Source organism: Cotesia glomerata, linkage group LG6 (assembly GCF_020080835.1).
Source record: "Cotesia glomerata isolate CgM1 linkage group LG6, MPM_Cglom_v2.3, whole genome shotgun sequence".
NCBI classification, from domain to species: Eukaryota; Metazoa; Arthropoda; class Insecta; order Hymenoptera; family Braconidae; genus Cotesia; species Cotesia glomerata.
The window spans coordinates 14,702,277-14,716,219 of record NC_058163.1 but is presented as its reverse complement, the minus strand read 5'-3'; the positions used below and the strand labels follow the sequence as shown (position 1 = coordinate 14,716,219).

At 28.5% G+C, this 13,943-nt stretch overlaps 2 protein-coding genes across 3 annotated transcripts in view; both read right to left on the bottom strand.

Moving 5' to 3' along the window:
* Nucleotides 1–13,943, bottom strand: part of LOC123268101 (neither inactivation nor afterpotential protein C-like) — a 599,151-nt gene that overhangs the window by 542,940 nt on the left and 42,268 nt on the right. The window lies entirely within an intron of this gene.
* On the bottom strand, nt 3,145–8,981 carry LOC123268107. The gene is made up of 5 exons (XM_044732988.1): nt 8,762–8,981; nt 7,172–7,514; nt 5,687–5,884; nt 3,493–3,826; nt 3,145–3,414 (listed from the first exon to the last, which is right to left on the bottom strand). Exons 1-5 carry the CDS (start codon nt 8,977–8,979, stop codon nt 3,155–3,157), a joined length of 1,353 nt encoding a protein of 450 aa, XP_044588923.1. The 5' UTR covers nt 8,980–8,981; the 3' UTR covers nt 3,145–3,154.

The following is a 13,943-nucleotide window of genomic DNA, read 5'->3' as shown; positions in this document are numbered from 1 at the left end:
TTCAAAAACTTCAATAAAAATATTAACAGTTACAGTTGCATTAACATGATATATTGAATAGATTCTTAATGATATTGCCGCTTATTTATATTTTTTCTGTCTCTATATTCACATTTATTTGTTAAACAACTTGAAGTTGCATTAAAAGAGTGCCGATGAAATCAAATTTTACAAGTCAGGTGCATTTTACTATGCACACTAGATGTAAAAAGCGATTTATTCGCTGAAAATCGAATATTTTCGGGATATTTTCGAGTTAGATCTTGAATCGCAGCAATATCTTTCGGATATTTGTTCATTCATACACGGATAAAAAATTTAACTTGACTTAAGATCAAGAATCTTGAACCAAGAACACCATTTTGAAGAAAATAGCTCTTGAGTCAAGAAGAAAAATTCTCAAATCAAGGAAATTTTCTTAATCCAAAAACTGTATCTTGATTAAAGAATTTTTCCCCTTGATCCAAGAAATTCTCTTTCTTTACAATGGTATTCTTGGTTCAAAATTCTTGCTCTAGAGTTAAGTTAAATTTCTTATCAGTGTAGTATTTATTTATGTGTCATATTGGTTTGTGGCACCTCTTGCAGCATCAGCTCCATACCAAGATTTAAATAATATAAAGACTGTGTATCAATACAGGATGAGTGATAAGAAAATTTCTGAGGCAGTATTGCACAAATTCAAAAACCATTTGTGGTATTTAACTGGTGAGAAAGCTGCTTTGGCTTTTTTTTATCCAAATATATCATTTTACGTAAAACAAAAAATGTTTAAGGTAGTTGGATCCTGCAAGGCATGTTTCAAGAAAATTATTAAATTCTTTTTTCAAAAGATAAATATATCCACAGATTCGGTAGAATCTGGCGCCAAGTCCCGTTCAAATCCGTTGTAAACGGAGCGCCAGACTACCGAGTATGTTTACTGTAAGCAGAACGGTATTTTGAAGTTGCATAATTTTATTAATTTTACAGACCTTTTTTTCCTTCAAGAATACTTTAATATAATACGTTACATCTTATATTATCAATATTAACTAATTATAGTTAGTGATAAATATGAATTCTATTTAAAATTCATAAAATTCACTGGCACAAACTATAGCGACCCAGCTTTTTAGATTTTAACTTTTTTCTTATGGGGAACATAACCTCCCGATGATAGAAAAGTATGAAACTATAGTTAAAAAAAAAGGTGGATACGCGACGGAAGCTTATGCGCTGTGAGCACGTGTGTATATTATAAATATATATATATATATATATATATATATATATATATATATATATATGTCGCTGTATAACGTGTTATAGGTGTGGTGCTGTAAGCGCATAATGCATCCAACGCGAACGCACCCAAAGATATTTCACATCCTGCATTTACACATGCCGGGGTGGGTTGGAATTATTTTTACGTAAAGTATAGCTTAATGGAAATAGTTTTCCATGAAAAGAAAAATGCAGCCAACGTTATATTAAAGTTGGTACTGTAGAATAGATGAAGTAAACTAAAATCTTAGAGACTCTCACAAATGTTAATGAACTAAAGTATCTTGTCTGCAATTATTTTGTTATTTATTCACTTTTAATTTCCAATAAAACAGTATTGAAATTAAATGATCAATTTTTTGAGTTACAAAAATTATCAAGTTTTTTTCTACGATTATATGTAATATAAAGATTTTGATTGATAATTTAGTTTATTAATCTTAACCAAAGAGTATATGCGGCTTATTTATATAAAATTTTATTAATGCAACTAGATATTGTACGAAAAATAAAGATTAATTTATTAATATTACAATTTTAGGAACATTTAATTTTCGCGGGAAAGGTACAAATTTTGAATTAAACATTTTTTTAATTACAAAAAATGTTAAGATTTTTTTTATTATAAAATCTTTAGAATTAACTATCAAACAACTTTACATGTGAATTTTTTAAAATTATTCATGTTTTCTTCTAATTAAATTTTATTTAGTAACAACAGTCAATACTTAAAAGAGCTAAAATTGTTTGGGTTTGCTTTCATCGAAAAAGTCAGCTAATCGGGTGGTCTCCTTTTCGCATAGGCGGACACTTTCCGAATGGTCATTTGACCGAAAAGACAATATCCACGTCGCCATCTATAGAAAATTTTTTTATCCTCCTTGACATGATCCGACGAGACACATCTCGACAGGACATTATCCGAAAGTCGTATGGACAATTACAGAAATTGAATTTGTTGGAATAGTATTTATCTGAAAAGACAAAATCCGAATCGTAATTAGACGAAAATTTTTATATCCTCTTCGTAATAATCCGAAATGACAATTCCCGATCAGACACTATCCGAAAATTAATGCAGCAAAGAACAGTAGATCATAAAGAAAATTTCTTTTCCTGCTCAGTAAAATAAACGGCAGATAATGTAGAAACTATTTACAAATATTATAAAAATGTTTTAATGTATGGGTATTTTATGACTGCTTGTATGTAAAACAATATACATCAATTATGCACGATTGTCCAGTTATTCTTCATGACTGTCAGTTCTGCATAATATAAAAAAAAAAGTAAACTATAACATAAGGTCAACATAATGTAGAAATAAAATAAAAATAAAAAAGTTCTAAATTAAATAAAACAATATAACGTCCGATAAATATATCTCCCATAATGAAATGATAAATTTAATATTACAGCAGACTTAGACACGCCACAATTTAAAAATAGGAACATACACTTTTATAATTTATTTTTAACAGCTAATTTGTCATTTAATGAAAAATAATAATTATTATTATGCATTTATTAAATAAAATAAAAAAAAAGAGAACACAATTTAAGATGCATGTACTCTCCGCACGATGACGATGCGCGTTCATCCTACTTTCAAATGCTTGGAAAAAAAAGATAATTATTTATAACTTTATTATATCGTAATATATTTGAAAATAGACAAAAGGTAATTTATATATTAAGTATGTGTTTTAATGAGAAAAATACGATTTGTTAAATTATTTCTTATCAAAAAAAATCTCATGCAAATCATCCCGCGTACAGCAATTTCAATTGTGTCGAAAGGAATATAAAGTTTACTAAAAACAAATTTGTTTAATTTGTGACCACCAATTGTATTATTTTTGTTTTAACTTTATTGGAAGTAAATTTTTTAGACAGTAGGCATTATAAAATTATTAACATCGTCTGTACTGGTCCACACAAGCTTATTATTAAAAGCTTTAGATACGTGACTAGCACACTGTAAAAAATTAGGGATATCTAGAGTCCCATTTTCATATAAATCCCATAAGTAATCAATCATATCATTTTTTTGTGTAATTTTTCGATTTTGAAACTTTCTAATATTCAAATTCTGCTCCAAAGAAGTCTTCTCAATTTTTGACAGCTCTTGAAGTGCTGCAATGCCTTCTGAAAGTGTAAAGTAAGAATTAAATTTGATCTTCAATAAATAGGGTTTACTTACAAAACTATTAATTAAACTATCACCTGTGAACTCCCAAATTGGTGGATGGGACCCCAACTTTAATTTTAGTGTTCTATGGTAGGATTCAATAAAATTATTTGTTTTTGTCCTATTTCGAAAACAACTAAATCTTTCTGGCTTAACAATTTTAAGCCAGTAATCTACAAAATAGTCTGTCAATTTTTTCAATAACTGGCTAATTTCTTTGTTGTTATTAACGAGCCACATGAAAGCTTCCTTGATATCATCTGCTGGCAAAAGAGCAAGACCCAAAAGCTTTCTAATGAAAACTTTCATATCGTCTCTATCCTCAATTAAAATGTCTACTTTGAGCTTGGTCGTTTTTCTAAGTACTGCCTGTAAAAATAAATAATTATATACTTTTTACTATAACCCGTACTTATAACAATTACGTACAGTTTTATTTATCAATAATGGATAAATAGATTTCAATGGAAAATAAAATTTTACTTTAACTGTAATTACGTGAAATAGTGTGTGTGTGTGTGTGTGTTTTTCAAATAACTGAAATTTCTTCTCAAATTGTTTTCGATGTAACAGAATAACGATTAGTGTTTGAGAAACTGCGTCGAACGCCGCTAATATCGACAAAATTCGTTAGTTCGTTCATGAAATATTCATCTTTCAAAAATCCAAAAAAGTGTTTTCTTAACAACTTCAAAATTTTACGCCTAATCGTTTAGTAGGTAATAATAGTATATTACACACCTAGGGAAGTAAAGTAAGAAATGTCTCGGATCACATGTAATTGTTGGCCGAGGCGAAGCCTCGGCCAACAATTACATGTGATCCGAGACATTTCTTACTTTACTTCCCTAGGTGTGTAACATACTATTTTGCACTTGAAAAACTGCATTGAATGATGCAATCGAAAGATATCGCAATTGAATTTTTCAAAAAAGTACACAGAAAAAAAAATTAACTTGATCAAAGAGAAAAATTCTTTAACGAAGAAATTAATTTTGAAGAGGGTAATTGTCTTGAATTAAGACGAAAAATTATTGAATCAAGTAAAATTTCCTTAAATCAAGAATTTTTCTACTCAAATCAAGAATATGAGGTTCTTCAAAATTATATACTTAATTCAAGAACAATTTTTTTCTGTGTATGGTGTCAACATCCACTAGATTTTTGAGCTAGAAAAATTTCAAAAGTTCAGTTTTTGAGCTCAGAACTTCGGAATTGACAATTTCTCGAACGTTTTAAACTCATACGTAGCGGGAAGTTTCACGTATACCCTAGCCTGCAGGGTTAACCGTTTTCCAAATTTTTTTTTCAACGGTTATTTAAAGCTTATAAAATACAAAAATACTTTATTTATTTAAAATTTCATTTTTTAATAACTATCCAGAAGGCGCCAAAGTTGAGGCTTCTTCAAAAACATGTTGTCCCACTGCGGATAGATTATTTCCGATTAGTTTATTTGACAATTAAAAAAAACAGCCTATTCAATAAAAATGTCTCTTACATACCCCGCCACCAAAATTAAAAAAAAAAATGGTGGTCGTTTGAAAAAAATATGTTTAAAAAATCCCCTTTTTTTCATTATTCTCTGTTAAAAAAAAATTTTATAATTTACAATTATCGTCAAAATGTGGTCAGTGGTCATACAAAACATCTCAACGAACAAAATAAGATTAAAATATTTAAACCAGTCGAGTAGTTTCTGAGATAATCCGCCCAATATTTGAAAAAAAGTAGTTTCGAAATAAATGCTTTTAAAGTTATAACTTTCTGTATAGTGTACTGGATGCGCGCGCACACTTTTACAAATTTCACTATGTTAGAATTCGAATTTTTCGAAAATAATTTTTGGGGCTGATTCTGAATAGTATGAGGATTGCGAAAATGAAAAAAAAAATGAAACCGATTTTTCTAAATTTACAAGGTGGTCATCTACCTTATGGCATCCGAGGTCGGTCCAGGGAGCCATAAGGGCATATAAAAAATTTTTTCTTTTGGAATCAACGACGTTGGACCTAAAACGTAAAAAATAAAAAAAATTTTTTTTTTCAAAAATTCACTTTTTTACAGAAGTCCTAATAAAATTCAAATATTGGGAAAATTTTTTTTTCGCATGTCTGCACGTCTCAGGCAAAAATACGTTGATCCTCAAAATACAAGTTTCTTTATACGTTCTTATGTTCTACAGGTGCCATATAACATTTAAAAATTTTAATTTTAAAAATACGATACCTGAACAAAGTGGAAGTTACAGCCTTCTGGTTGTGCGTGGATGTAACATGATTTGACGGCACTCATTAAACCTAGTTCAAAATCTGACATGATGCTATTGATTCTAAGATGTGGAGCTATTGTTTTGAAATAGTTGAAAATGTCTGTGTAACTTATTTTGGTTTTGTTAGTCATAAGTGCCCAAGTGATTGGAAACGCCTGAAAAAATAACATGTTCGAATGCATGCTTTTATAAAATAAATAAAATTTATAATACTTTTTTTTTACTTTAAAAGCCACATGTACACGGAGAGAATTTAATATTAGTGCTAACAATACTTGTTTTGTGAATTTTACTATCTTAGACAGAAAAAATAATCGAAAGCGTCAACCGATTGGCAATCGATTGACTCAACCAACTACTTTTCGGTAAACCGAAAAAGTCAGTTGGCTCAAATTTTTTTTACTTGAAATTAATTGTTTTATATGAGTGTAAGTTATTCAAACTATTATCTAAACTGACCAAATACCATTTTTTACTTTTTTATAAGGTGAGATTTTTATTCGAGCATTATGAGCTTATATTTAATTCATATCGAATCTATACTTTTTCATTATTGAAACCGATATTTTTTGTAGAATCAAAGGATTTTACCCGTACTTCCACCGTAAAAATCAGTAGTATCTACCAAAAAATCATCTATTGGCTCAGCCGAAACAAGTCGGTTGACTCAACCGTTTTTTTTTTTCAGTAGAGGTTACCGATATTTTTGGTGGAGGTTATCGAATGCCAATCGGTAGACGCTGTCCATAATTTTTTTTCCTTGTAGATTGTAATTAATTTTATAAAAGTTTAAATACTAAATACAACAATTTTTATATTATAGTCAGTACAATCAGAAGAAAATCATTCCGATCGGATCGATTGTACGATTCCCTATTTAGATGGTTAGATTTATCATGAAAAGTGATTAAAGTTACCAGTCATATAATAAATTACACAGTAAAATAAGTAATGAATTTATGAAAAACAACACAATAATAATAATAATAATAATAATAGGCAGACGTAAAACAATACTTAAAAAAAAATGTTTTTCATTTCATATTAATAATTTCATCATCATATCCCTCATTATCTAATAATAACTCAATATATATATATATATGTATAATATGAAATATTCACGTGAGTACTCCAATGAAAGCTCTCGATGAGTATAATATTGGAATGAGCTTATATCTTAGAAAATATAAATAATAAAGAAATGACAATGTATCTCGTCAAATAATGATGTTTTTATAAATATAAGCTCATCTCGATATTGCACTCATCGAGACCTTTCATTCGAGTACCCACATTAATTTTTTACAATACCAAGTCTTTTATGTAAACCCGTTTTTTGGATATCAAGAGCTTTTTTCAATACTTTCATGTTCGTATTTACAATAAAATTCTCTCCGTGTGTAATAATAAAATTTCATTATTTATTCACTTAATCTCACATTATTTTCTATCACAGCCATAATTGTCAAGAATTGATATATTTCTCTCGGAGCTAGAGGACAAACTTCATAGGTTGCATCAACTAATAGATGCGTGGTATTAATCGTACGCAGGAAATTTTCATCAGCTAAAACAACTGCTGACGATTTATCGCTGCTACGTATGTGTTTAATTTGTAATTTCGTTTTGTTACGGGTTAAATAATTTTTCCATTGATCCGATTGTAACTGTAAAACATATTCTTCCAACGACTTAGGATGCTTAGGACGAATCTCTCGTCGCCAATTGTTTATAGTTGAAATCATGCTAGCGAATGGAACTAACGCTGCACCGTCAGGAAATCTAAATATAAATATGATAAGGTGAAAACTTGTGTTAAATTATAAATAATTTAGGAATATAATTTAATAAAATTCTAACTTGAACATAAAGTATTTGTTAAAATATATTTTGCTGAAATATCGGAAAAACAGTACTTGAAGCGCAATTTTGAGATGTATTGTACACACTAAAATTTTCAAAGTGGTTCCAAAAAGAAATTACATTTTCTTAAACATTTTTCTTTGAAATTTTGTTAAAAAAAAAAAAGGTGTCGCCGCGCTTATTATTACGCGACGTGCGAAGGATACATCCATTTTTTTATACTCCGCTGATGCCAATTAAAAAAAAAATAGGAAAACGGTTGACCCTGAAGGCCATCCTGGCAACTTCCCGCTTATCCCAAATCTTATAATCCCAAGCGCTTATAATCACACTTCTCTTCGAGCTCAAAAATATAATTTTTGTGTCATTTTGAGCTCTCCGAGCTCAAAAATCTTATCAAAGTTCGATGAAACACGAGATTTTTAATTTTCAAACTACTGTAACTTTTGAATGAATCAACCGATTTTCACGTGGTTGGCGGCGATCGATGTAGTTTTTTTTAGCTCTATGGAAAAATTTACAACAAAAAAATTGATCTGATAAAACATTTCGGAGTTATTACAAAAAAACACTTTTTTCAATTTTTTTCGACAACGATATCTCACGAACGCATCAACCGATTCTGACGAATTTGGTGGCGATCAATGCGGGTTTTCAAGGTGAAGAGCTGATTAGTTTTTGAGTTCGATCGGTTCAGCCAATTCGAAGATATATTGAAAAAATGAAAAAAAACTACTTTTTTTTCAATTTCTCGAAAGCAACCGCTCTGAATTGGTTCCAACTGACAAGAAATCTAAGTTTGGCGAAGCCCTTTCGAATGACACCAGCTGCGATCGAATCGGTCAAGCCGTCCAGAAGTTATAAAAGGTTTACACACACACACACACACACACACACACACACACACACACACACACACAGACGTACCGACATCATCGCGGGAATAGTCAGGGTAGCTTCCTACAACCTCAAAACGTCGAGATCTGATGAAAACTCGATTTTCGAAAAACGGGTTAAAAACAATAATTTCCCGAATTAAAAAAAATTTTCAATTTTTTTAGCGGGAAGTTAAAAATATAGTCTTATTTAAATATATCTTCTGACTTAATTATTGTTAAATTGGCTTTCGTCTGTACTTTTTATGAGTCATGATAAATAAAACTTACCTCAAACATAAATTGGTGTATATAATACAAGGTTTGGTTAAAGTTGTCATAATTTCCTTCTTGAATTCGGTTTTGAATTGACGGATTAAAAAATCAACTTCAGGTTTCTCATGATTGTGATTTTTGATGAAAATGAAATTTTTGTTCTTATTATTCTCATCGACTTCATAGTGCAAACGTGCAGGACATTTTTTTGAATCATATTTATCACATATCATATATCTAAATGAAAGAAACAAAAAAAAATAGTTGGTAGAAATTTTGTACAGTACACTGATAGAAAAGTTAACTTGATTCAAGAAAAAAAATCTTCAACAAAGAACATCATTTTTTTAAAAAACTTGTTTCTTCAGTCAATAGAAAAATTATTGGTCCAACAATTGAAAAAGATTTTATTATAAATTGAAACCTCGACCTCTTCATATGATGCGGTCTTCAGTATATTTTTTGAGATATAAAATTCATCATTAGCAATACATCAACTAAAAAGTTTAATATCTTTTATATGTGTGTTATTAGTTGTGCCTCTATTCTTAATACATTTGAATGTAAGATCCGATTCTACGACAAATTTTTCAATGTTTGTTAAAGATTGGTTAAGAAAAATTTGTAATTTTCTAAAATATTTTCAAGAAATATTACTTAATACAATATCTTAATACGATAAATTAAGAAATAAAATTTAAATTATTACAGAAAATTTTAAACTTATTTTTTTACTGCTTACGTAAAGTAAGTCCAATTTTGTAAAAAATTAACCTTTTAAACAATGACAATAAGATAAAAATATTTTCATGCTGTAGTATATTGAAAAAAATAAGTAAAAGATCATACCTTTTCTTTGATAGTGCACTGTTTTTATTATAAAAGTAACCATCCTGGTAAATTTTACCAACACATCTTTTTTTTTTGTCCATTTTTTCCTACAATCCTCGTATAGCACTAATTTAATAATTTTTTTTTTTAAATTTATCAAACACAAACTTCGTATTAAACCATACTTTTCAACAGTAAAAAATCAAAAATATCACTATAGTATACTTACATCTTTTCCAGTAATTATTTGCACAACTTCCGTTAACGTTTTTAATTATAATTTTTTTCAATTTTAAACCTTGCTTATAAGTCTAATGCCATTAAGTGTAACAGTTTTAAAAATAAAAATACTTTTAGTCAATATTGACGTGTTCACTTTCTTCGTTACAAAAGTTATAAAGCTAAAGATCTCAGGAATAGGTAGTTCTGTAGATCGGTTACACTGAGCGATATTATTTACTTCAGTCTACATAACTGCAAGTTGACTGTCAACACTTGTGGTGAGTTCGATCGCGGAAGGGAGGAGGCAGAAGCAGAATTTAAATAAAAAGAGATGATTTTTATGTCAAGCACCGTCGTAACGTTAAGCTATTGTTTCATTATAGGAATAATTTTTAAATAACGATCAATGAATAGTTTCTCAAATTTGAATTTTCTTACATCTTACATGTTAGGACATTCTTTTTCATTATAATTATATTCCAAAGTTATTTTGTTAAGAATTTTGTATTATTAAAAATGTTACCCGGCTATTTATTGTCTTATCAAAATAATGCCAGGATTTAAGTAACTATCGTAGTATGTAGTATATAGTAGGATCAGCAAAAGAACTTCGACGCTATATGATAATTTTTTCTTTCACTTGGAACTTGTTTGTTTCGTCTACTTAAAAATTATTTTTAATCTCTGTTAAGATCAACGTAAACCTCAGTGTATTACCATTGAAGATCAGACGATGTCGTGTTTTTTTTTTATGTACATTAAAAAATCTCGGAAACTAATATAAAGTAGTAGAGAAAAATTACATATAAAATGTAGGTTAAAGATTGACAAATAAAATGAGCTAAGTCCGATATCTCTACGATCGATAGTTTATATGATAGAAAATTTTTAATGCAAAAAAAAACGCGGTTCCGTTCGAGCGCTTATAAACTAATATAGCAGTTATTCCGCGAAATATTGGTAGACTTAAATTTTTTTTTTTTAATTGAAGTTGTCACTTAATTCTATAAAGATAAATTTACTTAAGCTCAAAAATATTTTTTTTATTTATTACAGTCAAATTGAGCAATTTTTTTCGGAATTTTAATTAAGCGCTTGAACGGAACCGCGTTTTTTTAACGTTGTCTTAACTAACTCATTTATCAACATTTAAAAAAAAGCACGACTTTGTAGGACCATCTACAATCTTTAAAAACGGCAATAAGCAGCCATTCTTTTGCCGGATTACTGGATTATGAATTGGCGTCAGGAAGACGGTGTTGATTTTCTAACAAAGATAAAGAAATAAATAGAAAAATAGGTTTGATTAATCCCAAAAAAAAAAGTTTAAACTCGATATACATTGAGTTTACACGAATGTTAATGCAAGTATTCATCTTTTTATATTTAAAGCACGTAATTTTAAATAATTTTTATTATAAATTAATTTTTATATTCAGATTAAATTAAGGAAATCAATATCGTTTAGAAGTATAGAAGTCAAAAAAATGTATACGATAAAATTTACAAACGTATTTTCATATATATATATATATATATATATATATATATATATATATACAATATATATATATATATATATATGAAAATACGTTTGTAAATTTTATCGTATACATTTTTTTGACTTCTATACTTCTAAACGATATTGATTTCCTTAATTTAATCTGAATATAAAAATTAATTTATAATCAAGATTATTTAAAAATACGTGCTTTAAATAAAAAAAGATGAATACTTGCATCAACATTCGTGTAAACTCAATTTATATTGAGTTTAAACTTTTTTTTTTGGGATTAAACAAACCTATTTTTCTATTTATTTCTTTATCTTTGTTAGAAAATCAACACCGTCTTCCTGACGCCAATTCATAATCCAGTAATCCGGCAAAAGAATGGCTGCTTATTGCCGTTTTTGAAGATTGTAGATGGTCCTACAAAGTCGTGCTTTTTTTTAAATGTTGATAAATGAGTTAGTTAAGACAACGTTAAAAAAACGCGGTTCCGTTCAAGCGCTTAATTAAAATTCCGAAAAAAATTGCTCAATTTGACTGTAATAAATAAAAAAAATATTTTTGAGCTTAAGTAAATTTATCTTTATAGAATTAAGTGAACTTCAATTAAAAAAAAAAAATTTAAGTCTACCAATATTTCGCGGAATAACTGCTATATTAGTTTATAAGCGCTCGAACGGAACCGCGTTTTTTTTTGCATTAAAAATTTTCTATCATATAAACTATCGATCGTAGAGATATCGGACTTAGCTCATTTTATTTGTCAATCTTTAACCTACATTTTATATGTAATTTTTCTCTACTACTTTATATTAGTTTCCGAGATTTTTTAATGTACATAAAAAAAAAATACGACATCGTCTGATCTTCAATGGTAATACACTGAGGTTTACGTTGATCTTTACTCTCTAAATCTGAAACAGTGAAAATCACTGGAAATTAGTGGTATATTCACTATTTCACAGTTATAAGTATACCACTTGGTATACTTATAACTGTGAAACAGTGAAATTCTACTGATTCATTTTAAGAGAGTACAGAGATTAAAAATAATTTTTAAGTAGACGAAATAAACAAGTTCCAAGTGAAAGAAAAAATTATCATATAGCGTTGAAGTTCTTTTGCTAATCCTACTATATACTACATACTACGATAGTTACTTAAATCCTGGCATTATTTTGATAAGACAATAAATAGCCGGGTAACATTTTTAATAATACAAAATTCTTAACAAAATAACTTTGGTATATAATTATAATGAAAAAGAATGTCCTGACATGTAAGATGTAAGAAAATTCAAATTTGAGAAACTATTCATTGATCGTTATTTAAAAATTATTCCTATAATGAAACAATAGCTTAACGTTACGACGGTGCTTGACATAAAAATCATCTCTTTTTATTTAAATTCTGCTTCTGCCTCCTCCCTTCCGCGATCGAACTCACCACAAGTGTTGACTTATGGTGAGTTCGATATATATATATATATATATATAAAGTTTTTATATTCTTTTTCGTCAATGTTTTAGCTTGTATATAACTCGTCTATATTACGGTTTTGTCAGCCTGCCCGCAAAAATGGCCGTTGCTATACTCGTGCACACTTTAGTTAAGGAAACATGTAAAAAAAATACGAAAAGTTGAACTATTTTTCTATCAGTATACGATTATATTACGGTCAACAAACGATAGAGCCTGATATTCAAACAAAAATCAATAATTATGCTACTAGAACAATAGTTAAGTTTTTTTGTTAGATTAGCAGCAAACTTATAAACCAAAAAATTCTGAATCCTTCTCAGGATTTAATTAAAATTTAAAAAGTTTATATTTCACCAATAGATATAATTATTGGTGAAATATTAAGTTTTTAAAGAGATATAATTCTTTGGTAATTAAGATGTAGTTATTCTCATTTGTCGATCTTCTATAATATTTATTTCCACGTTTTTTTTTTTCGATTTATTTTCGTATTATTAGACGGATTAAACAAATTATTGTCTACTGTGAGGCTGTAGAATCCCCGTTTTAATTTATAGATTCGTTGCAATGAAGTCTCTTCTTACCGAGCAAGATCACGTCAAGTGGACCCCCCATTTACCACTTGGTCATAAAAATTTAATCTATATATATTTTTTATTAGTACTTATGATGGAAAATTGATTCCTCAAACGATTTTTCATAATTTTGATTTTAACAATTTTTTTTTTATAATGAAAATTTTAAGCACTTTTAATTAAAAAATTGATTACAAATCAACCGCATGATATAAATTTGTGAGATTTCCAGGATCCATGGTCAAATGTTTATAATTTAAGAATATATTTACGACTTAAAATTATTTGTTTATTTTAGTAATGTTAAGTAACTTTTAAGTTAACAAATGAAAATTTAACTGACTTCTCGGGCAAAAAATGCAGTTTTTTTTATCGGTCCCATGCTTTATCTATTTAAGTTTAAAATCCCGAAAGAAAATTTCACTGCTCGCCATTAGTTTAAACAAAATTAATTTATTTATGACAGCGCGCCAGGCGCCGAGCGCTGTGGAAATGCCGCGCTGCCGAGTGTCTTGAACTACGTTAAGGCTTTTATCAGTGATAATTTAAAATAACATTATAAAATATTATTACAAAA

What these genes read in the sequence shown, in the direction of transcription:
- LOC123268107 (XM_044732988.1), bottom strand. Translation starts at nt 8,979, where the DNA reads ATGATATGTGATAAATATGATTCAAAAAAATGTCCTGCACGTTTGCAC. An exon ending in GTAACTTCCACTTTGTTCAG is followed by an intron (nt 3,827 to 5,686) that starts GTATCGTATTTT and finishes TTATTTTTACAG; the next exon opens with GCAGTACTTAGAAAAACGAC. An exon ending in ACCAATTTGGGAGTTCACAG is followed by an intron (nt 3,415 to 3,492) that starts GTGATAGTTTAA and finishes TTACACTTTCAG; the next exon opens with AAGGCATTGCAGCACTTCAA.